The sequence below is a fragment of the Peromyscus maniculatus genome, chromosome 16, assembly GCF_049852395.1.
Source record: "Peromyscus maniculatus bairdii isolate BWxNUB_F1_BW_parent chromosome 16, HU_Pman_BW_mat_3.1, whole genome shotgun sequence".
Taxonomy (NCBI): Eukaryota; Metazoa; Chordata; class Mammalia; order Rodentia; family Cricetidae; genus Peromyscus; species Peromyscus maniculatus.
This window is the reverse complement of record NC_134867.1, coordinates 13970540-13992454: the sequence shown is the minus strand read 5'-3', so window position 1 is coordinate 13992454 and position 21915 is coordinate 13970540. Positions and strand designations below refer to the sequence as shown.

At 54.7% G+C, this 21915-nt stretch overlaps 2 protein-coding genes across 5 annotated transcripts; one reads left to right on the top strand and one right to left on the bottom strand.

Moving 5' to 3' along the window:
* The first annotated feature begins 7430 nt into the window (after window positions 1-7430).
* Mical1 (microtubule associated monooxygenase, calponin and LIM domain containing 1) lies at window positions 7431-18545 on the top strand. 3 transcript variants are annotated; one of them, XM_042262017.2, is made up of 24 exons: window positions 7431-7617; window positions 9113-9413; window positions 9515-9722; window positions 10002-10106; window positions 10458-10562; window positions 10681-10836; window positions 11364-11464; window positions 12170-12427; window positions 12645-12760; window positions 12944-13070; window positions 13257-13338; window positions 13839-13983; window positions 14836-15026; window positions 15135-15223; window positions 15574-15657; window positions 15781-15937; window positions 16171-16247; window positions 16437-16716; window positions 16864-16955; window positions 17185-17298; window positions 17413-17506; window positions 17677-17776; window positions 17872-17945; window positions 18270-18545. In XM_042262017.2, the coding sequence occupies exons 2-24, from the start codon at window positions 9156-9158 to the stop codon at window positions 18416-18418; spliced, it is 3162 nt and encodes a 1053-aa protein (XP_042117951.1). In that variant the 5' UTR covers window positions 7431-7617; window positions 9113-9155; the 3' UTR covers window positions 18419-18545. The 3 variants fall into 3 exon arrangements, with proteins under 3 accessions (XP_042117951.1, XP_015856832.1, XP_076408513.1); XM_016001346.3 differs by having other exon boundaries at window positions 7434-7617; window positions 16855-16955; XM_076552398.1 differs by lacking the exon at window positions 7431-7617 and adding an exon at window positions 8377-8422 and having other exon boundaries at window positions 16855-16955.
* A 142-nt stretch (window positions 18546-18687) lies between these two features.
* On the bottom strand, window positions 18688-21882 carry Smpd2 (sphingomyelin phosphodiesterase 2). Of its 2 annotated transcripts, XM_076552401.1 has the most exons (11): window positions 21697-21741; window positions 21383-21430; window positions 21189-21285; window positions 21009-21085; window positions 20475-20568; window positions 20272-20361; window positions 19962-20044; window positions 19714-19846; window positions 19529-19633; window positions 19160-19313; window positions 18688-19066 (listed from the first exon to the last, which is right to left on the bottom strand). In XM_076552401.1, exons 3-11 carry the CDS (start codon window positions 21246-21248, stop codon window positions 18714-18716), a joined length of 1149 nt encoding a protein of 382 aa, XP_076408516.1. In that variant the 5' UTR covers window positions 21249-21285; window positions 21383-21430; window positions 21697-21741; the 3' UTR covers window positions 18688-18713. The 2 variants fall into 2 exon arrangements, with proteins under 2 accessions (XP_076408516.1, XP_006982860.1); XM_006982798.4 differs by lacking the exon at window positions 21383-21430 and having other exon boundaries at window positions 21697-21882.
* Between the last annotated feature and the right edge of the window lie 33 nt (window positions 21883-21915).

Genomic DNA, 21915 nt, shown 5'->3' with positions numbered 1-21915 from the left:
GGGTTGCCTAGATCAAGCTGGTCTGTGGGCACACACCTGTGACAACTGTCCTGATCACTGACGATGTACGAGGGCCCGGTCCACGGTGGCTAACCGTGAGCCAACAAGGAAGTCATTGAGCAAGCTGGCAGGCCGGGTCCCTCCCCAGCCCCTGCCTCGAGCGCCTGCTCTGCCTTCCCTCAGTGATGGATCATGACTTGAAAGTAAAAGCTAAAGGAACCCTTTCTTCCTCCCAAGTTGCTTTGGTCTTGGTATCTGACACAGTGACAGAATGTGACTAGAACATTTATTGCCAAATATTTTAACATGTAATCAGTATTAAAACGTATTAATGAGATTTTACATCCTCCCTTGATACAAAACCCTCAAAATTGGTTGTGTATTTCATACTTGCTGTATAATCTCAATTTTGACAACAGTGTTTGCTAATAGTATTTGATTTGCATTTAGATTTCATATGGTTTATAGGTTAAAAACCTAGATTCATCTATCATGTAGTTCAGACAACTGTTTTCAATCACTGAAAGAAATACTTACATTTAACTTTTAAAAGTCAAGTCCGGCTTCTTGGTTGATCTGGCCACATCAGAAGCCCTCCCAGACTGTTTCCAGCATGAGGTCCAGTCCCAGCCCTGGCTGTATCGTCCGAACGGCTGTCACAGGAGAATCAGAAAGGGCGGTTTGCTTGCCCCAGCTCTCTCTCTGTCCGTAACACACATCCTATCCCGTGAGATGAAGCTCATTTTTAACTCTGGCTTTTTAAAAAAGAAACTTTAAAAATTGTATTTCATTTTTTCATATCAGGTGTGGGTTCACACAGGCCCATAGAAAGAAGACACAGAGGCACTCTAAGGATGATTTTTAGCCTTTTCTAGCTGCAGGGGGATCAGCCTCCGGCAGACTGACTCAATCTCGCTTAGCAAAGGGCCATTTTACTGTTACACAATTTACACTTTAACAAGTCAGTTTCCTTACACCTCTTATCAGAGCTCCTAAGAGACAATGTCAAATGCAGCTTCATGGTAGGAGACATCTCGGTTTGCCAGTCCTCCCTACCAAGTTCCGCATGGGCTTTGAACCCTTAGGAAACTCAGACAAGATTCACATGTTTCAAAAGGAAGGTACCGGAGACAAAAGGTAACAGTCACAAAAGGCAGATTAAAGCTAGGTGCTAACACTCGAGAACCAAACCGGCTGCATAATACTGCAAGAACTCCCCCAACATTTATGTTTATATTAGGGTTCTCAAGAGTAGCAGAACTTGTACAATGTTGTATATGTGTTTGTGTTTATATGTGTGTGTGTGTGTGTGTATACACACACACATATAAATAACATATATATATATAAAGGGGATTTATATATATATCACTTACATGCTACAGTCCAACTAATCCAACAATGGCAGGCTATGAATGGAAGGTCCAAGAATCCAGAAGTTGCTCAGTCTCAGACATCAGCTAGATGTCTCAGCTGGTCTCCTGTATATGCTGGAATCCTGAAGAGGTCGGCTCCAATGCCAGTGAAGGAGGGATGTGCAGGCAAGGTGAGGGCAAGCGGGCAAAGAAAACCTTTCTTCTTCCATGTCCTACATAGGCTTCTGGCGGAAGGTGTGGCCCAGATTAAAGGTATGGCTTCCTGCCTCAAGATCCAGATCGAAGGGGCACGTCTTCCTTCCCAGTCAAAGGACTGGACTAGAAGTGGATTCACCCACTTCAAACAGAGCAAAAATAATCTCTCACAGGTGTGCCTTCTGGATTGTAGCTCATTCTAGATGTAGTCAAACTGACAACCAACACTAGCCATCACAGTGAGTTTTGCCAGCATGTATGTCTGTACCCTGTGTGTGCCTGGTGCCCTCAGGTCAGAAGAGGGTGTCACATCCCCTGGAACCGGAGTTACGGGTGATTGTGAACCACCATGTGGGTGCTGGGACCCGAACTTGGGACCTGTTAAGCAAGTGCTCTTAACTGTTGAGCCATCTCTCCAGTCTGAACTCGGACTTCTGTACCCAAAGGATACACGTGAAAGTGCTTCTCAGAAGTCCTTGAAAGACGACAGGGCCAGAGTGACATTTCATGGTTCATTTTGTACTAAATGTGTGCAATTTGTAAAATGTTTTGAAGTGCATTTTTAGGACTAGGGTATGAAGCTTTGGGGAAGCTTACTGGACAAACATCATTCGTGTGTTTACCCAGTGTTTCTTGAAATTTTCTGCCTCTTCTCTGTTTTCTACATTTGGGTCTTTGGTTGTAGATGCTGCGCATGGCAGGTGAAATGACCCAGCTGGTTTCTCATTAGAGATGCTGACCTATGGGCTTACATAAACTGGAGTGTCACCTGCCACAGGGAGGCTACTGTGGGCCTGCAAGGAAGCTTTGGCATGCAGTGGCATGCAGTGGCATGCCGGGGCAGGCCTATCATCCCAGCACCAGGAGGTAGAGGCAGGAGGATCAAGCTTTGGCTACATGGTGAGTGTGAGGACAGCCTGAGCTACATGAGATCAGGTCTTAAAGAACAAGACCAGGATTCATAAGGCACCGCCGTGTGGTTTGGAGACTTGGCGACCCTCATCCCATCTGGCCATGCCATGTGCCCATTTGCTAGGGCAGCCAGAACAGGGCTGCTGCTTCAGCACAGATTTATCTGGTTATGATTCTGGTTAGAAAGAGGACGTTGAGTTGGCAGAGCTCCCTGGCTTGTGGCTTTCTTTCTGGGTCTTCCGTGCCCTTCCCTCGGTCTGTCCAGTCTTCCACCTGCCATAGAGCTGCCAGGCACTGCATTAGGCCACACTAAGAACCTAGCTTGTGACTTCATAGGTCCCGAGAGGTCCTGTTTCCAAGTGCAGCCTGACTTAGAGGCTGGGGTTAGGGCTTCAGTGTAGACTTGGGAGGGGGGAGGGAGCAGGGCACAATTGAGCACGAACTGGTCTCTGGGCTCAGAAGGGACTGTGAACTAGGCCATACCGTAGCCTATAGGAAGCAAGTCCTACTTCATCTTCATGGCATTCCTATGAGGTAAGTATTATTATTATCATTAGGGCCATTTTACAGATGAGAACAGTGAGGCCCAAAGAGATGATGTGTTACCCAGAGTCAAAGTGGCAAAACCAGAACCAGGGCTGATCCCATTATACTGTACTTACAAAAATGGGTTGAGACTAACAGGTGTGTGTGAGGGTGTATGTCTGAAAGGTCAGCACACAGTCAAACTTAGGTAAAGTCAGAGCTATAGTCTCCCCTAGAGAAATGGATCAACCATCTTTTCGATAATACCGGTATTAACTTTTTGCTGTTAATCAAAATCTACCAAGTGGATGGAAGGTACTAAGAAGGGGGATGTGTCTTAGCTGCCTCTGCCTCTCCATAAGTGAGCCGTCCTTTTTTCCAAAGTAAAGGTAGTGTGAGTTTAAGACAAATTTGATTTGCAAGTATTAAGCTAAATGTTTATCTTCTTTTTCTAAACTTCAGTCTAAATCCTCATGAATTCAAAGAAAATTCTTTGTTTAATAGAAATAGCCTCTAAAACCACCTCCCACCCCTCACCCCCACCCCCGCCTGCCTTGTGTGGTGGGAAGAACTGGCCTGAGGCCAGTCACCACTGTAAAGGACTTGTTTTCAAAGTCCACACCTGAATAGGCAAGAAAGATGTTGGTTAGCAGGTAATTCTCAACTGGAATGTCCCACCTTAGGCGAATTTCTGAACTGAAGCTCATTCAACCAGGTTTTTGATAAAATGTAGGATCGTGGCCACATTTAGGAATCTTCACACCTCTTTTGAGTTTGAAAAGTGATAACTCTTTTGCAAAGTGAGGTGTGGGAAGAAGAAAAGAAATGTGCACACGTGGGCCAGAGAAATTCTGGGTCCTGGAGCATGGGTTGATTATTCTGAATTCTTCGTAAGTGTAACTCATCACTTTGTAATCTGAAAAAACCATTCCCAGAGAAGAGGTTGGCTCTTGGCTGTAATTTAGTTGGTTTTGCTGAGTCAAGGTCTCATGCAGGCCGACTGTGATTGATGGTCTGAGCCTCCTGTCTACCTACCATGCTCTGTGATTACAAGTGTGCAGCCCCATGCCTGGCCAACTGCACAGTACTCTACCCTGTTAAGGAGACGTTAAACCAAAACTTCATCGGGCTGAAAAAAAAAAAAAGCCACATTTTTTGAATTACATGATTAAGTGACTTTGGGTCTGAAAAAAATATTTCCTCTAAGTGTGTTTGAAGAGCAAAAGTAGTCTCAAAAGGCAACATGGGAAAGCACGGGCCCCTTGTTCTCTAGGAGCCTGTGAAAGCATTCTCTGACTTCAGAAAAGGCAGTAAACGGATGGACAAGTGTGGAGAGAAGAGGAAGGGAAAGAATGACAGACAGGCCAGTTTATTCCAGATTCACCCGAGGAAAGGAGCAGTTGGTTAGCTTCTGGGGTTAGTTTGAGATGGGGGTCTCATGTAGCTCAGGCTGGCCTTGAACTTGTTATGTAGTGGAGGATGACCTTGAACTATGATTCTCTTGCTTCCACCTCCTAAGTGCTGATGTTACGAGCAGATGCCACTACATCCAGTTTTTATATGATGCTGGGAATTAAACCAGGGCTTCTTACATGCCAGGCAAGCACACTACCAACTGAGCTACATTCTCAGCTCAGGAGTGATTCTTAATGAGGCCCTACACACACACACACACACACACACACACACACACACACACACACACACACACACACCCTCTGCCCCACATGGCATCTATCACCAAGTTACATCAGTTTTACCTCAAACTGTCTTTTGAGTCTATTCTCTCCCCATCCTCACCTAGAACTCTGCCGTGGGTTGAGTTATGGTTTCTAATTCCCCTCCCCACCCCCTTTCTCCAGCAGAAGGTTACTGTCATCCATTGTATGTCACCACTGTCCCCTTAGCGACACACAGAATGCCTTGCTAAGTGGATAGAATGTAGTAGTTTAGGTATGGCAGATATGACCACGTCCCACTCTGCTTAAACTCCTTCTGCAGTTTCCCTCTGCACCTAGAAAAAAAAAGTCCCCAACCCAGCTTCCTCTTCTGCGTTCTCACTTCCGTGACACTGCCTACCTAGCTACCAGCCAACACATGCCCAGCTCTTTTTTGTCTGGGGGCTTGGGGGCAGGTAGTTCCTCAGCCTGGAAAACTGTGCTCACTCTCCGACTCAGTCCATTCACGTCAGAATTGGGAGAGGCCCTTCCTGAGCCTCTAATCTTAATCAAGCCACCGTCCCATAAACCTCAGGACATGCTACACCTTTGGCTCGGCACCTGTTTGTCATCAGGAACTGTGGCTCTCTGGACTGTCCTGACTCTAGGCCAAGCCCACGCACGCACAGGAGTCGAAGACACTGAGCTGCAGATCAAGGTCCTATTATAGACTGACACAGATGTCTCCCGGGGTGTTGGAAACTTGTGTTCTGGCTCGAAGCCCAGGAGATCAAGGGTTGGGAGGTGAGATAAGGAAGTGAGAATGGCTGAAGAGACAGAGCATGGTCTGGGGCACGAGTTAACCTAAGCAGCCCCGGCACAATTCTTTTCCAAAGCCATTAGAATGCGACTCTTTAAGACTGAATTTTAGTGTGTGGGGTCATTTATTCTATTTGATACGATATAAACTACCCGGTAGTATTATGCCAAACTACTTTTAGTTCATATAAATATGTAATTGTGGGTTGTAACGCAAGATTCTAACGAGGAAAAAAATGCTTGTTCTATTCTGTGCGTTTCTGAGGATCAGCAACACGGAATAAAAAATAAAAACAAAACCCTGGAACTGAAATGGGCTAAGGCAGCTGAGTCATGAAAATGCCTCCATTTAGAGGTAAGAAGATGGAGATGTGGTGTCACATTGGCCTGCAGAAATCAGACCAGACCTTCTGGATTCCAGACCACTGCATTCCCCAGGGCTCTGTGGCTGGCTCCACTGTGTGTCTTTAACTAGCATCAAGAAAAGCTAGGAGTCAGCAGGATTTTTAAGAGTCCAAGAGCTCGTTCTATGATCTTTAAAAGACAGTGTTTACAATTTGTTGTTCATAGAGCCGCACAACCCTGAAGGTCTCCGAGGGAAGCTGGGCCTTTGTAAACAAGACCCGGTAAGGTGAGTCGCTGGCGTCCATCTGCTAATGAAAGGGAAAGGGACGACACTAAAAGCCTGCTGGCCGGTTTATGGTGGGCCTTTTAGCGCATTTTTACACTGTGTGTTTAAGTATGGGCGTGTCTGATGCTCTGCAAATTTGTTCCAAGTCCAATGATGTCACACTCCAGAGCTAGAGTGGGCCCAGCTCGGAAGCTGCCCTTACTTCCTGAGTGTGGCCTGGCTGAATTGCCGGCGTCTCCTGGCAGAGAGCTGGCATTTTCTTTCAATTCTCTCTCTCCCTTCTTATCAGCTACAGCTGAGAGAGCGAGTGTTCAGGATTTACGGGGTATCCCGGTGTCTTTGGCCAAAATGCAAAAAACGAGAATAAGGACAAACACAAAAAGACCTGGACCTCAGCTCCTTGTGGTCCCCGGATCGCAGGAGGAGACGTGTGGCCATTTCTTCCTAGGTTAAACGCTTCTGGTGTAGGGATTTCACTTCCTCATAAGGCCAGACATGGATTAACAGTGGTAGGTCGGAATCCAGAGAGGCCTGCCTGGGTCTGAGGCATTGGCTTATGCCATTGGCTGTTTCATCTGTGTGGGCATGAAGCCTCTGACCTTCAGTTAAGTAGACTTGGTCTACACTCACTCAATAAATGAAAACTGCTGTTTTATTAACTTTAACTAAAGCTGCTTGATTTTGGATAATTCCTTTCACTTTGGCTACTGTTTCTTTATGGAGAATACTAAGAATTTGATTCCAAAGTTTCTCAGCCTTGCCAACGTCCTGAGTCTTCACCTTAGTTCTGAACCCTGAAGATCTAGCCTCTCCCACACACCCCTTCCCTTCTGCCTTTCTTAGTTGAACATGCGCGCGCGCGCACACACACGCACACACGCCTCCCTTGTTCCCTTATTTTGTGTACCTGGTTGAAAGATGCGGACCAGAACTTTTATGCTTTGTCCTTAGCCTGAGCCATTGAGCCGGCTGACCTGTCCCAGGAGAGATGGACCCCGCAACTGGATCCTCAGTGGCGCCAGGGCTGTGGATCTCTTGGTGGGAGAGGTGTAGAGAGCTCAGACATCTGGCGCCACTCTCGGACCCTGCAGCTTCAACAAACTTCTTGCAGGAGGCTAGCGGCCGGCCGCTCCGCGCCAGCTCTCGGAAGTGGCTTGCAGCTTGGTACCACCCGGGCGCACTCAGGCACGGTCACTCGGGGCCTTGCTTTCCCTGTCTCTGCCAGGCCAGACCGTTTGGAGGCCCCCAGCAGCCCCGGGTGTAAGCAGAACCACGCCCTGCAGCACCACCCTGCGGGCGTGGGCGGGGCCCAGGGCTGTCCCAAGAGGAGGACTGCGGGGTAATGAAGTGCGGAGGAGCCTTCCGCTGTGTTCTGCGCTGGCGCTTCGGTCCAGACCCCTTAGAACTCCCCGGCTCCGTTCCGCGCGCCACCCCTTCCTCCGCCCTAGCCCTGGGACATCCTTCCGACAGGAAGCGGCTCTTCCAGCCCCAGAATCGCCGGGTAAGAAGTCCAGCGGTGCTAGCTGTGCTTCCTCGGGACCGCTGGGCTGGGGGTGAGGGTGAGGATGGGGGTGGGGAGAGCTTCCGGAGAAATGGGCTGGTGCCGGCTAGGGAGCCACGCCTGGCTGATTTGGCGGGTCCCCGTGCCGGCCCTGCCCAGACCAGCCCCATTGTGTAGACTTGGCTGTCTGGAGTGTTAGGAGCTCCTCGGCCCCGCTGCCCCAAGGTCCAGCTAGCTCTCCATCCCTTTAGGCGCTCCACCCATGGCACATCCTTTGTGCTGGTATTTCCGAGCTGGGTACCTCTTATTTCCTTTAGCATAGGACGCTCCAACCTTCGAGACTCCCACTCCCAAGAGGGACTTCTGCCCTTTCTGAAGACCTATCCACTCGTGTCCTAGTGACCTTTGCCTCCTGCTGCCGCGCGGGCTATGGAGGGGCTGCTAGGGGATGAGTGATCAGCCCACAAGGACCGATCCCCACTTCCACGCCTAACCTACCTAGCTAGCCCCCTCCCCGACCGAGAGCAACCCATCCCCCACACTCTTCACTTTTTCCGGTCGCAGCGTGAGAAATCCCTCCGAGAGCTCTCAAGCTGAGGGTAGGCTGGAGGGTAGGAAAGGGGTACAAAGAGAGGCCTTGTCTGCAGAGATTCCTCGGAGAGCGCGCAGGAGCGCCGGTGGGAGTGAGGCCAGGGGTCGATGGGATGCGAGGGTTCTCGGGAGGGCGAGCTCAGCTGCTGCCCCCGCTCCTTCCCACAGCCCGTTGGATCAGTGACAAGATCACAGGGGAAGTGTTTTGACCACAGTGAGTCAGAAGGTCTCGAGTCCCGACAGTCGCAACACTCTCAGGCCATTTGTGAGGCTAGTTTGGGTGGTGGGAAGGGGAACCTACGCTGGCCGGCCCACGACTGTTGCCCCTCGTCGGGAGGCAAGCACCCGGAAAAGAACTTTGCCTTTGGTGAGAGGCACATCCCACAACCAGCGTGGCACTAAGTCCTCCAACGGGCGCTGGCTTGCAGAGACTTCTGGTGAAATGGGCGTGTGCCTGACGAGCAGCCGCAGCTGCTCTGCGGTGCGCGCCCTCGTGGGTCTCCCCGAAGGGAACCCTCCACCCCCACCTCCCACCCCAGCAGCCAGCTGAGAAACTGCCCCGTGTCCTACTTACGGGACCTAGGCAACACCCACTACAATCCCTGTCCCCTGCGCCTCAGAGCTCCCACAAGATGATGGCTCCTGGGTGGCTGGACAGGAGGCTTCCTTAGCGTCCTTGTGCCTTATGCACCCAGGACTCCCGAGTTTTCATTCCCAAATTTGGCGAATTTCACTTGATAAGAGATTGCCGCTGTCTCTGGGGCAGATCACGGCGTGGGAGCGGGCTGGAAGCGTAGCCAATCAGAGGTGGACCCTGAACTCCCTGTGACAGCAGCCTGCCTTGTTGGCTCCTCCCTTTTCTTTTCCCTCCTTCCAGCCTCTGTTCCTTCTCTTCTTTCCACAGCTGCTGGGTTTTACCCAGCTGCTCCTCTTGCCCGGGGCCCTGCATGGCTTCAACGGCCTCCACCAACCCGGCACACGCCCACTTTGAGAGCTTTGTGCAGGCACAGCAGTGCCAGGATGTCCTGAGCAGCTTCCGGGGCCTCTGTGAAGCCCTGGGACTGGAGCCCGGAGGAGGGCTGCCCCAGTACCACAAGATCAAGGCCCAGCTCAACTACTGGAGTGCCAAGTCACTGTGGGCCAAGCTGGACAAGAGAGCAAGCCAGTCTGTGTACCAGCAAGGCCAGGCCTGTGCCAACACCAAGGTAGATCCCTAGAGGCTGGGAGGAGCTGGAGGAGGAGGAGAGGGAGTCAGCAGGAGATGGGATGCTGCACTTGCCCAGCTCGCTCGCTCTTGTGTTTGCAGTGCCTGGTGGTGGGCGCTGGACCTTGTGGGCTTCGAGCCGCGGTGGAGCTGGCGCTGCTGGGTGCCCGGGTGGTGCTTGTGGAAAAGCGTACCAAGTTCTCTCGGCACAATGTGCTGCACCTCTGGCCCTTCACCATCCATGACCTTCGGGCGCTAGGGGCCAAGAAGTTCTACGGGCGCTTCTGTACTGGTACCCTGGACCACATCAGTAAGAACTTCATGGTGGGCCTCGGGTGGAGGTGCCTGAGTCCAGAGGCGGGCCAGTGAGGGGCTGCAGAGCCAGGCAGGAGGCCTTTAAGACCCGGGTCTGACATCTGTAAATGGACAGTGTAACCTGCTTGGCTTCCGAGCTGAGATGTTAACAGGTGTCTTCAGGGCGGTGTGGCCTTAGATAGGCACAGTGGTCTCTGAGGCCTCTAGCTCCGAACAGGCACACGCCAGAGCTAGGGAAGCCTTGAGTCTGTTCCTAATGTCCGCCCACTTCCAGGCATCCGGCAGCTCCAGCTACTTCTGCTGAAGGTGGCCTTACTGTTGGGGGTGGAAATTCACTGGGGCATCGCTTTCACCGGCCTCCAGCCCCCTCCCAGGAAGGGTGAGTACGTCTGTGCTCCTGGGAACCCCTACCCACCGAAGAGAGATCTGTACAGATGCTAACGTGGGTCTGCGGGGGGAGTCAGCTCTTCTCACAGTGAGGCCTGGGCAGCCCAGCCTCAGTCAGCATACAAGTGGGGGTAGCAAGATGGAAAACATGGCTTTCCTCACCCGCCCTCTATGGCTTTCCTCACCCGCCCTCCTTGGCTGCGAAGTGTGATCTGACAAACAGCCCCTCGCTACTTTCCAGCCTGGGGGGTCCTTTACAGATTCATTTTGTTTCTCTAGCCTGACCTGGGAGTGTAGGGCCCTCTGACTTCTAGGCCTTTGTGCCTCTTATACTCTGTCCCAGGGAGTGGCTGGCATGCCCAGCTCCAGCCCAGTCCCCCAGCCCAACTTGCCAACTATGAATTTGATGTCCTCATCTCGGCTGCAGGGGGTAAATTCGTCCCTGAAGGTGAGTGATCCTTTTCCTCAAAAAATAATAGGTTAATAAAAAAAAATAAATAAATACCAGCATCCTAGGCTCCCATGAGCCTTCCTAGAAATGTTATCCCCACCTCCCCTACCACTAGGCTTTACCATCCGAGAGATGCGTGGCAAACTGGCTATCGGCATCACGGTCAACTTCGTGAACGGGCGCACGGTGGAGGAGACACAGGTGCCGGAGATCAGTGGTGTAGCCCGGATCTACAACCAAAAATTCTTCCAGAGCCTGCTCAAAGCCACAGGTCAGGGCCAGCCCGCGAAGGCTTTCCCCTCTTGCCTCTCTATGGGATGTTTCCCACTTGGCCCTCACACCTGCCCTTAGTCCAGGGAACCCATTCTTGTCCGTCCTCATGGTCTCAGCAGCAAAAGAGAAAGAGCGGTCCTCCAGGGACCAAGCGGCTTTCACTCGGCGTGAAAAGTCCTGGGACTGTCTCTTAAATGCCTGGGTGTTGGTTCTGCTCCTTCATCTGGAGTGTAAGAATGATGTAAGCTTTCGAGAGGGTGCCATGTTGACTTTGGCTTTAGGCTGCCATGTGACCAAGTGATACAGGCCTCCCAGCTGCCACTCGGCCTGAGTCTCCCCCTTGGCTCCAAACTGCCACACCTCCTGGGCCAGGACAGATGGTTCTTGGTGCCAACCAGATCTGTGTGTGGGACATTCACTGCGGCCTAAGCTCTCGGAGATCAGCCATGGATCGCGTGTTTAGAGAGGTGATCGATTGAGAGTCACCTGAAGACTCACCCCCTGGCCTCCGCTTTGTGCCCCCAGGAATTGACCTGGAGAACATTGTGTACTACAAAGATGATACTCACTACTTCGTGATGACGGCCAAGAAACAGTGCCTGCTGCGGCTGGGGGTGCTGCTCCAGGTAGGACCTGCACCCAGGCAGGGGGAGGCTGGGCCGGACACAGTCTGCCCCTGGATAGGGATGGCCCCCACTCTCTCCTGCCTCCGTCCAGGCAGTAACTCCACTCTGACACGCTCTTACTCCCTGCATGTATGTATGTGATGGTAGGAATCCTAGTCTGGGCTGAACTTACAGATAATGGTACTACTCGTGGGCGCTCCAGGACAAGGAGAATCTTGGTCTCTTTTCCTCTTGCTGGCTGTTAATTCCCAAGGCTTAGAATGGTACCTGATGAGTGGCTAAGCACCTAGTATGTGCTCACTGAATGGATGAAATAGATGCCTTCTGTGTACTAAGCACCACACTGAGAGCTTGCTTTGCGTTTTCTCACCCAGTTCGTACAAGTAAGTTGGGTTGTTTCTGAATGCTGGGCAAACCAAGGCTTCAGTGATTTCAGGACAGAGTCTATGACGGCAGTGACACAGGGCTTCCTGGCGGGGCAGGGCTTGGGACCCTCGGCAGCAGAGAGAGGGTTGAGGAAGGACATGAGTATGAGAGGCAGCCTGTTGGAATTCCATGCCCAGCCTTCAATTGCTCTCCCCTGTCAGGCCTCAGCATGTGTACCTTCTGTACTGCATGCAGGTCAGTCACCTGTAAAATGGTGTGGAGCCGGACCATGTGGCTCTGCTCTCACAGGTCCCGGGTTCTGATCTCTTGGCCCTGTAGGACCTGCCAGAGACTGATCAGTTGCTGGGCCGTGCCAATGTGGTACCCGAGGCTCTGCAGCGCTTTGCCAGGGCAGCTGCCGATTTCGCCACACACGGCAAGCTTGGGAAACTGGAGTTTGCTCAGGATGCACGTGGGCGGCCTGATGTGGCTGCCTTCGACTTCACAAGCATGATGCGGGCGGAGAGTTCTGCGCGGGTGCAAGAAAAGCATGGTGCCCGCCTGCTGCTGGGACTGGTGGGGGACTGCCTGGTGGAGGTGAGCATTTCAGGAGGTAGAGGGGTCCCACGGTGGGGGAGGGAGCTCTCTTACAGGGAAAGGTATAAAGCTGCTTATTTGGGGACCAGCTTAGGGGCTGCTTGGCAGAGGTGAAAGCCGTCTGGGGTGGAAGAGGGACTTCCCCCAAACTTGGGACACCTGGGCTTGGGACATACCCATTGGATTCTCATAGTGTCCTATTCCTCATACCCTACAGCCCTTCTGGCCTCTGGGCACCGGGGTGGCCCGGGGCTTCTTGGCAGCCTTCGATGCAGCCTGGATGGTGAAGCGGTGGGCAGAGGGTGCCAAGCCCCTCGAGGTGTTGGCTGAGCGGTGAGTCCTGGGTTCAGGGACGAGTGCAGGCAGGGCAGACATGATTTGGGACAAGGGTCAGGAAGGGGGAACAGGAGATAGTGAAGAATGGACGGAGGCATGGGACGACAAGAAAGCCCTGGCAGTCCCCGGGGTGGGTGCTGACAGCTTCCCTCTGCCACTGCCTTCCGCCACCACCCCTAGTGAGAGCTTGTACCAGCTTCTGTCACAAACATCCCCAGAGAACATGCATCGAAATGTAACCCAGTATGGGTTGGACCCTGCCACCCGATACCCCAACCTGAACCTCCGGGCTGTAACCCCCAACCAGGTCAGACTGCTTTACCCCTGCCCTCCCACCCATCTTCCCAGACCAACTCCTTTCCCCACGCCAGGTCTTCCCTGCTCAGTGGCTGCCCCAGTGGGGGTCAGTCCTACCTACCATAGGAATGCTCCTCCCCCTGGGCTGAAGGGGCGGGTGGGCCTCTGCCTTGAAACTGAGAAGACGTTGCCTTAGGTACAGGACCTGTACGACGTGCTGGACAAGGAGCATGCGCAGAGGAAGAACGACAAGACCGATGCGGGGAAGGTGACCACGGGTGAGCAGGCCTCCCACCAGGCAGCGGGGCGGTCAGCATGCTGCGGTGTCGGGACAGAGCCCGCACTGGAATGCTTGTTTTGTGGATGCTTTGGGGTTCATGGGGTGGGGGTGGGGTGGGGTGGAGGGGCCGCAGAGCTTGGGCAGCAGCTGTGTGCCGGTGTGGAAGCAGCTCAGTGGTTTCCACGGCCGTGGCACCAGCCAGCAGTGCTGAGCAGCCACAGCTACGCCATGCTGTTCCAGCTCCTTCCGCCAGCAGAGGGCGTAAACCGGAACCACCTGTTCCTTGAGCCTGAGCTACCCTGCCTGTTTACCCCTCTGGCTTTTATGTGGCTGCAGTGTCCGCTCTTTAGTGTTGTCCAAGTGTGTGTAAGACTGGGCTTTTAAACAGAATGGGGAGGAGGTGCTGCCGGGCCTGCGCACTCGTCTGAGGGCCCAGCTCTGACACGCCCAGCAGCAGCAGGTGTGGGCCTCGGGCACAGCCTGGCTCTGCTCTCTTAGGGTCAGCAGGCACCGAGGAGCTCCTGCACTGGTGCCAGGAGCAGACGGCCGGCTTTCCCGGAGTCCACGTCACCGACTTTTCTTCCTCGTGGACCGATGGACTAGCGCTGTGTGCCCTGGTGCACCGCCTGCAGCCGGGCCTGCTGTGAGTCGGGCCCCTCTCCTGTGCCCAGCCCCCCCCTCACCCCCCCCACTGCATGGTGAGAAGATGCTGTGCAGGCGCTGGCAGCCCATTGAGTCCCAGCCGCACCTGTTACTTCACCTCCCAAAGGTGGTATTCCAGCCTGGGCTGTTCACCAGCCTGGCAGAGCCTTCTCAAATCCACTGCATCCAGACCGAAAAGTCAGAAGCCACGGGGGACTGGGATGGAGTGCATTGGTAGAGCACATTTGCTTAGCATGAGTGAAACTGTGGTTCAATCCAGCACACACACACACACACACACACACACACACACACACACACACACACACGACTGTTAGGTGTGATGGCATGCAACAATCATCACAGCACTTTGGAAGCAGAAGCAGGTGGATCACTGTAAATCTGAGGCCCGCCTTAGCCACACAGTACCAGTGCAGACCTCCTAGAACCCCCACGCCTCTTCCCAAATCAACTCTTCCCCACACCAGGCCTTCCCTGCTGCTCCTGGGGGTCAGTGCTACCACAGGAGGGCTCCTCCCTATGGGGTAAGGGGCTGAGTGGCCAGCTTCCTTGAGACAAAGAGGGGCTGCCTTAGGTATGTAGATACAACATGTGGCCAAGGAGCCTGAGCAAAGGAAAAAAAAAAATGTGGAGAGGCTCGATATCCGGGTATGGAAACTTTTCAAAAACACCTACACAAAAAGTGACTTGGTGTATATCAGCACCAACGAAGCCGCTCACCTTCGTGTGCTCACCTCCTTTTTCCATGTCCTGTCCCCGGTCTCAACCCCCCCTGCCCCCTTCAGTGGAGCCAGGTTTGGCTCTCATTGGCATCTCGTCTGATGCTCCACAGGGAACCCTCGGAGCTGCAGGGCATGGGGGCTCTGGAAGCCACTGCCTGGGCACTGAAGGTGGCAGAGCACGAGCTGGGCATCACCCCAGTGCTGTCTGCACAGGCAGTGGTGGCGGGCAGTGACCCACTGGGCCTCATTGCCTACCTCAGCCACTTCCACAGCGCCTTCAAGAACATGCCCCAGAGCTCAAGTGAGTTGGCGGGTAGGTGGGCAGGAGAGGGAGCGGGGGTGGGGGGTGGGGGGGGGTAAGGGCCCCCACCCAGGCGGAGGGCGGCTGACACCCAGACTCTGCCGGCAGGCCCCGTCAGCCAGCCTCCTTCTGGGACCTCCAATGCTATACTTTTCCTTGGCAAACTCCAGAGGACCCTGCAGCGGACCCGGGCCAAGGTGAGGCGTCTAAGCACGGTTGAGTCTGGAGAAGGGGTACCCAGTGAGGTTCCCGGGATGGGAGAGAATACATTCTAAATGAGGGAGGTGAGAGCTGGACTCACATTGTGCTCACAGCTGTAGGACTTGTTTCGGACCACAGGGAGGATGCTAAGTGACAAGCAGCTGTCCTTGCAGGAAATGCAGAGTAGGGTAGGACAGGCCAGCACCGGTTCCCTGCTCATCTCCATGGCCGGTCCTGCAGCCCCTGACCCCGTCTCCATGTCTAGTGTTACTCCCTTCCCTTCCAGCCTTTTCTTTGTGTACACAGCCATTCCCCTGCTCACGCGACCTGGGCCTTCCCCCCTTAGGTAGAGGCTGAGACTCCAAGTACCGAGGAGCCCCCTGTCTCTGAGCCCAGTGTACCCCCTGCGCCACCATCAGAAAACCAGGAGGTGAGATCCAGAGCCCTGTCTGCGCAGGCCTCCGAGGGTGGGCAAGGCTGCAGGGGAACGGAAGGCAGGCCTTGGCGGGTGGCTCTGGGTCCAGCTGACCCTGTACCCTGGGGTTCTGTGCAGGCTGGGGCAGAGGATTTGTGTGAACTCTGTGGGAAACACCTCTACATCCTGGAACGCTTCTGTGTGGATGGCCATTTCTTCCACCGGGACTGCTTCCGCTGCCACACCTGTGAGGCCACCTTGTGGCCAGGTGGCTATGGACAACATCTAGGAGATGGTAAGTGGGCGTGGGAGCTGCTACAGGACTTGGTGCTTTCTTCAGGACAAGGAGCTTGGGGGCGAGGACGGGAGAGGGGCTGGACATTAGGTGGAAACAGGCTCCCACCCCCTCCAAAGCTTTAGGTGTGGAGTCCTAAGAAATGACTGCAAGCCAGCTGGTCTTGCGGCCTCTACCTTCCCTCTGAGTACCCGGGCAGTGGGCTGAGGCCTGGCCTCTTCTACCCTTCCTAGGACATTTCTACTGTCTCCAGCACCTGCCCCAGGAGGGCCAAAAGGCGGCTGACAGGGATGGAAGTCCAGAGAACCAGGTTAACAACAAAACAAAGCAATCCCTCTGTGTAGTGGGGTGTGGGAAGAGGCAGGTCACCCCAGATCGGGGGACTTTGCTGGCAGTAAGTGAACGCTGTCCCCCACTGAAGGGTTCTGGTATCCAGAGCACTGCCTGGCAATGTCCACTAGATGGGCTCCATGACCTGACCATATGGTGGCTTTTCCAGGAGCTCCCTACACCAGATGATGAGAGCACAGAGTCAGGTCCCCCCTCGCCTCCCGTGTCTCCTGCGAAGAGGGTCAGCCCCGCCCCAAGCCCCAGCCAGCCTGCGCGTCGGCTGATCCGCCTCTCCAGCTTGGAACGCTTGCGGCTGTCCTCCTTGGCCATCACCCCCGACTCAGGGACAGAGCCCCCGCCCAAGCCCCCACGGAGCTGCGCCGCCTTGGCCCGCCAGGCTCTGGAGGGCAGCTTTATGGGCTGGGGTGTGCCAGTCCAAGCACCGCAAGGTAAGTGCTCTCCCTACAGATGTGCTCATCTGGGAGGCTGTGGGGAGGGGCGGGTCCTAGAATTTCTGCCATGGGGATTCTGGGAAATAGAAACAGGCCACTGGACTCCCAAGCCGCATCTCTCTGTCCTCTGCTCAATTCCTGAAGCCACAGAGAAGGTGGAAGAAAATCCCTTTTCCAGTGAGGAAGAGGAGGAGGAGGAAGAGGAAGAAGTACCTTTGGAGGCAGATGTAGAGCAGGTAAGTAGCGGGAAGCCAGCCGTGCACTCTGCCCGAGCCAAAAGGCATCTGCCAGGTGTTTCCACCCACCACAGAAGCACCAAGAGCCCACATCCTCCTCTTGGAATGTCTTCTCACCCGGTCTGGCTGACTTGCCTCTAAGTATCTTATTTACCTATTTCCACCCCAGTTTTCCTCCATTCCTAACCAGGGTCAGAGCTCATTGCTGACTGGCCCGTCCCTCCCACAGACTCTGCTGACCTTGACCAAGAACTCGGGCGCCATGACTAAGTACCCGACATGGTATCGAACCCTCATGCGCCGTGCTAAAGAGGAGGAGATGAAGAGGTTTTGCAAGGCCCAGGTGAGCCGCAGAGCCCCGGGCCCTGCCGAGCTGTGACGGGTCAGCGGCCTGAGCGCAGGGCACCTCCAGCACCGTTCCTGAGCAATCTGAGGCATCCTGTCTTAAAACCCGCAGGCCATCCAGAGAAGACTAAACGAGATCGAGGCTGCTATGAGGGAGCTGGAGACCGAGGGCACGAGGCTGGAGCTGGCCTTGCGGAGTCAGAGCAGTGAGTCAAGACAGGAGAGTGGCGTGCTAGCACGCACATCTCTCTGGCTCCTGGCGCCATGTTCCGCCCTCAGCGGTCCCTGGGCCCAGGGGCTGTGCCGCGCGGCTGATAGCCGTAACAGCCCATGTCCCCTGGATCCTGTCACCTCTTCCCTTCCTTTTCCTTACCAGGCTCTCCGGAACAGCAAAAGAAACTCTGGCTAGATCAGCTGCTACAGCTCATCCAGGAAAAAAACAGCCTAGTGACTGAAGAGGCTGAGCTCATGATCACGTAAGGCCAGGGGGTGGTGACATGGTAGGTGAGCCAGGGCCCGTCCCTGTGAGTACCCTGCCTAGCTGTGCTTCTGCAATCTCTTGTCTCTCCAGGGTTCAGGAGCTGGACCTGGAGGAGAAGCAGTGGCAGCTGGACCAGGAGTTGCGCGGCTACCTGAATCGGGAAGGTCTGTGGGCTAGCTCATGACCTTGGACACTGACCAAGTAACACAGTCCTCTGGCCTCTGGCCTGCTGAGACAATTCAGGAGGAAGCCAAAGGATGTAATCCCAAGGCTCCACTCTCCCTCCAGTCAGGGCTGCGAGTCGGCTTTGTGCAGCATTTCCTTCAACAGAGTGCCTGTGCTCACCAAAACTAGGAACCACCAGTGGACCAAACCTAAGTTTGAACTCTGCACAAACACAGTCTGGGTTATAGAAACCACGCAGGCTGTGTTAGCTTGATCCTGTCCTCAGGCTCCCTGCCCAGGTCCCTGTTCTCTTCTCCCTCCAGAAACCTTGAAGACGGAGGCTGATCGTCAGTCTGAGGACCTGGTCCTGAGGAAGCTGGTGGATGTGGTGAACCAGCGGGATGCCCTCATCCGCTTCCAGGAGGAGAGAAGGCTCAGTGAGATGGCTTCAGAGACGGGGGCCCAGGGCTAGAAGGTGGTTGGCTCCAGGCCTGCCTCCCTGCCCTGGAAGCAAGACCTCATCCAAGGGCAATACCTCTGCCATCTGGACTGCCTAGCCGGGGCTTCGCTGTTCAAAATAAAAGTACTATGGCCATGAACAGGGTTTATGCTGTGTTCAGGGGGACGATGGGAATGTTCAGGGAGGGCAGGTAATGAGCCAGTGCCCTAAGTCCACATGGTGACAAGGCCACTGACCCTCAGGTCCCGTCGCTGCCTCTGCAAGGAACAAGGTAGAGCCACTAGGGTATGTCAAGTTTTATTGTTCGTCAGCTTGGGGCTAGGTGGGGCTCTGAGCCTAGGTCCTGGGTCTCCCTTTCCCTCCTCAGAACATGCTGGAGTTCGGCCTGGGCCCGACATAAGCCTCTGGCCTCCTGCCTGTGGAAGACGCAGACTGCACCCGCTCCCAGCACCAGCCCCACACTGGGTGTCCAGAGCAGCATGGCCACTTCCCTGGCCCCTCCTCCTACAGCCAGGGCACACAGCAGCGCCAGGAGGAAGAGCCCCGAGACCGTCACATAGCCAGCCAAGGCAGCCCACCAGCGAGCCTGAGCCACGCCTAGTCCCAGCTCTGTCCACGCCTCCCTCAGCACACTGATGAGTGCTGACCTTTCAGGCGGCCCTAGAACAAGGCAGAAGAGCAGAGCAGGACAGGGTCAGAATGGAGGCTGGGCGGCCCGGAAGTAGAAAGGGTAAAGGGGGGAAGCCGACTCACCGTGGGCAGGACTGGGGTCCTCCTGAGGGGGGCTGTGCTTCACATACAAAGTGGCCATGAGGGCCTCGTGATCAGAGAGGGGGGTGCCATTGTGGGGGTCACAGCCTGTAGTGGTTTTCAGAGTCTTACAGCAGATGGAGAACCCAGAAACTGCCTAGGAAGGAACAAGGGCAGAGAAACTTATCTTCTTAACTTACATTCTTTTAACTTATAGTCTCCCCGAGAACCAGCTAACGGTTCCCATTCCCCAGCCCTTGGTGGCCCAAGACTGCACCAGCTGAACTAAGGATCAGCACGGGCTGGTGGCGGAGGAGGAGAATGGAGGAAGGCATGCTGGGGGTGGGTGTGGGTGGGGCGGGGAAGCCTGACCTTGTAAAGCACATAGTCAATGCGGATGCCAAGTGGAAATGGTCCCAGGTCCTGCTGGCTGACGTAGCAGTTTGTGGGTACCATGGTACAGCCGTCTTCAGAGCCCTAGGGGGACAGGTGGCCGTGACGCTGCGAGGCAGGAGGACAAACATGCATGGCGGGAGACGTCAGACAGGACCTCTCACCTTAAAGTCCTGAGTCTCGACGTAGGCGTCACGAAGCCCCGTCCACCCTCTCAGGAGGCAGCAGCCCAGGTCTCTGGGGTGCATGTTGAGGTCCCCACACAAGAGAACCACATCTGCATGCTTGGATGTGTGGCTGGGAGAGCAGAGTGATGAGAAAACAATTCTTACTATCTGCCCTCTCGATGGACCCAGCCACCCCCCACCCCCCTCCCCACCCCATTTCCCCTGTCAGGCCCAGGCTCACACACTGGATGAACTGGGCCAGTTCCCAAGCTTGGACCACACGGTGCGCTAGGTAGATGTCCTTCTGTCGACTGTACTCAGCGTGGAGCTAAAGCGGAACAGGTGAGATTAAGGTTGTCTAACTCAGACTTGCATCTATCTGTCATCTAGCATGGAGTTTGGCACAGAATGGGTGACCTTGCCATGGCTGCCCTCTGATCCCATGATCATGCCATGCCCTCTGATCACCCCAGGCAGCAGAGCCGGTACGGTCTCCTCTCCACCACAGCCCTGGGCTGCCCGACCCAGAGCCTAAGCCTGGCTAGCTTCACTCACGTGGGTCACGTAGACGTTGAGCACCAGTCCATTTAGATGGAGCACCAGCAGCCCCACAGCCTTCCCACAGAACCAGTCTCCATGACAGACCTGCAGGCCAAAGACAGAACCTCAGAGCACTGCCACTGCCTTCTGCCGAGGTCCCGGGAGGGCTGCATCCAACTTGTGTTGGCGGGGGTGGGGGATGGGGGGAAGACCCTTACCATGTAGGGGTAGCCATTCAGAGTGTAGATGTGCTGGATAATTTCCTGGATTGGGTGTCTGGAGAACACACAGAGGCCGCTGCCGATGAGTCCACTGAAAGTCAAGTCTTGTTAAGAACTAGAAAAGCAAGGAAGGGAATACCCAGCCCTCTCCCCCTCCCTTGCCTCCCAGCTCCGATCAGCAACTTTCCTCTCGCCCCAGAACAAAGCTTAAGACAGCAGCCCTTGCCGGGCGGTGGTGGCGCACGCCTTTAATCCCAGCACTCGGGAGGCAGAGCCAGGTGGATCTCTGTGAGTTCGAAGCCAGCCTGGGCTACCAAGTGAGTTCCAGGAAAGGCGCAAAGCCACACAGAGAAACCCTGTCTCGAAAAAACCAAAAAAAAAAAAAAAAAAAAAAAAAAAAAAAAAAGACAGCAGCCCTTGCAGGAGGATGAGGGGACAGCCTGAGAGGAAGAGCGTGACGGGTGCAAGCCAGGATATGGGAGAGCGAAGCGCTCCCTGGTCAGAAAGCGGGCCCCAGTCATAACTTTTCACCTTCTGAAGTAGTGTGCGTCCGGGTAGGTGAGCGACAGTTTTTGCCTTAGGTACTGGAAGTCCTGCTCACTCCACACCTGAGGACGAAGGTGAGGATGCTAGCTTGGACTTCGTCCCAGAGAGAAGATTCCCCCTGCGAACCCTGCTGTCCTCCCCCCAGCCTAGCCTGCCCAGCCTCACCTCCTGGAGTAGTGCCAGGTCGAAGCTTTCAAAGTTCAGAAAATCTCCCAAGCGCTGCATGCGGTCAGTCCTGTGTTTGCTCAGGTAAGGGATGTCCCTAAAAAGGGAAGAGCCAGGGGGCTGGAGAGACAGCTCAGCAGCTAAGAGCACTGATTGCGCTTCCAGAGCACCTGGATTTAATTCCCAGCACCAACGTGACAGCTCACAACGGTCTGTAACTCCAGTTCCAGGGGGTCTGGCAACTTCACACAGACACACATGCGGGCAAAACACCAATGCACATAAAATAAAAATAAATAAATTTTCTTAAAAAGAGAGAGAGAAGAGCCAGGCTCCGGGAGATGACTGCCGCCACCACCCGAGCTCTGGGCTCTGGATGTGGACTTTGGCGGTTCGGAAAAGGCAGGGTCGTGCTTCGGCTGAAGAAGGCCCTTTTCCTTCCTAGGCATGGGCGGGTGGGGACAGGAAGGTGGCCCCGAGGCCGCAGCCCTCGCCTGGGCGCACTTACCAGCAGTTGAGGTTGAAAACCCTCAGCCGTACAGAGAAGGTGGGTTTCATGGCTGGGGTGCTTCGGGGCACCGACGGCGGCGGCGAGGCTGAGGGAGCGCACAAGTGTCCCGCCGGGTCCCGCGCTGCACAGTCCCACGAACGCGAGCCGGGGTGGGGTGGGGGGTGCGACTCCCGCGTAACCGGGACAACAGGCCTTCCGCCAACCCGGAAAGGAGGT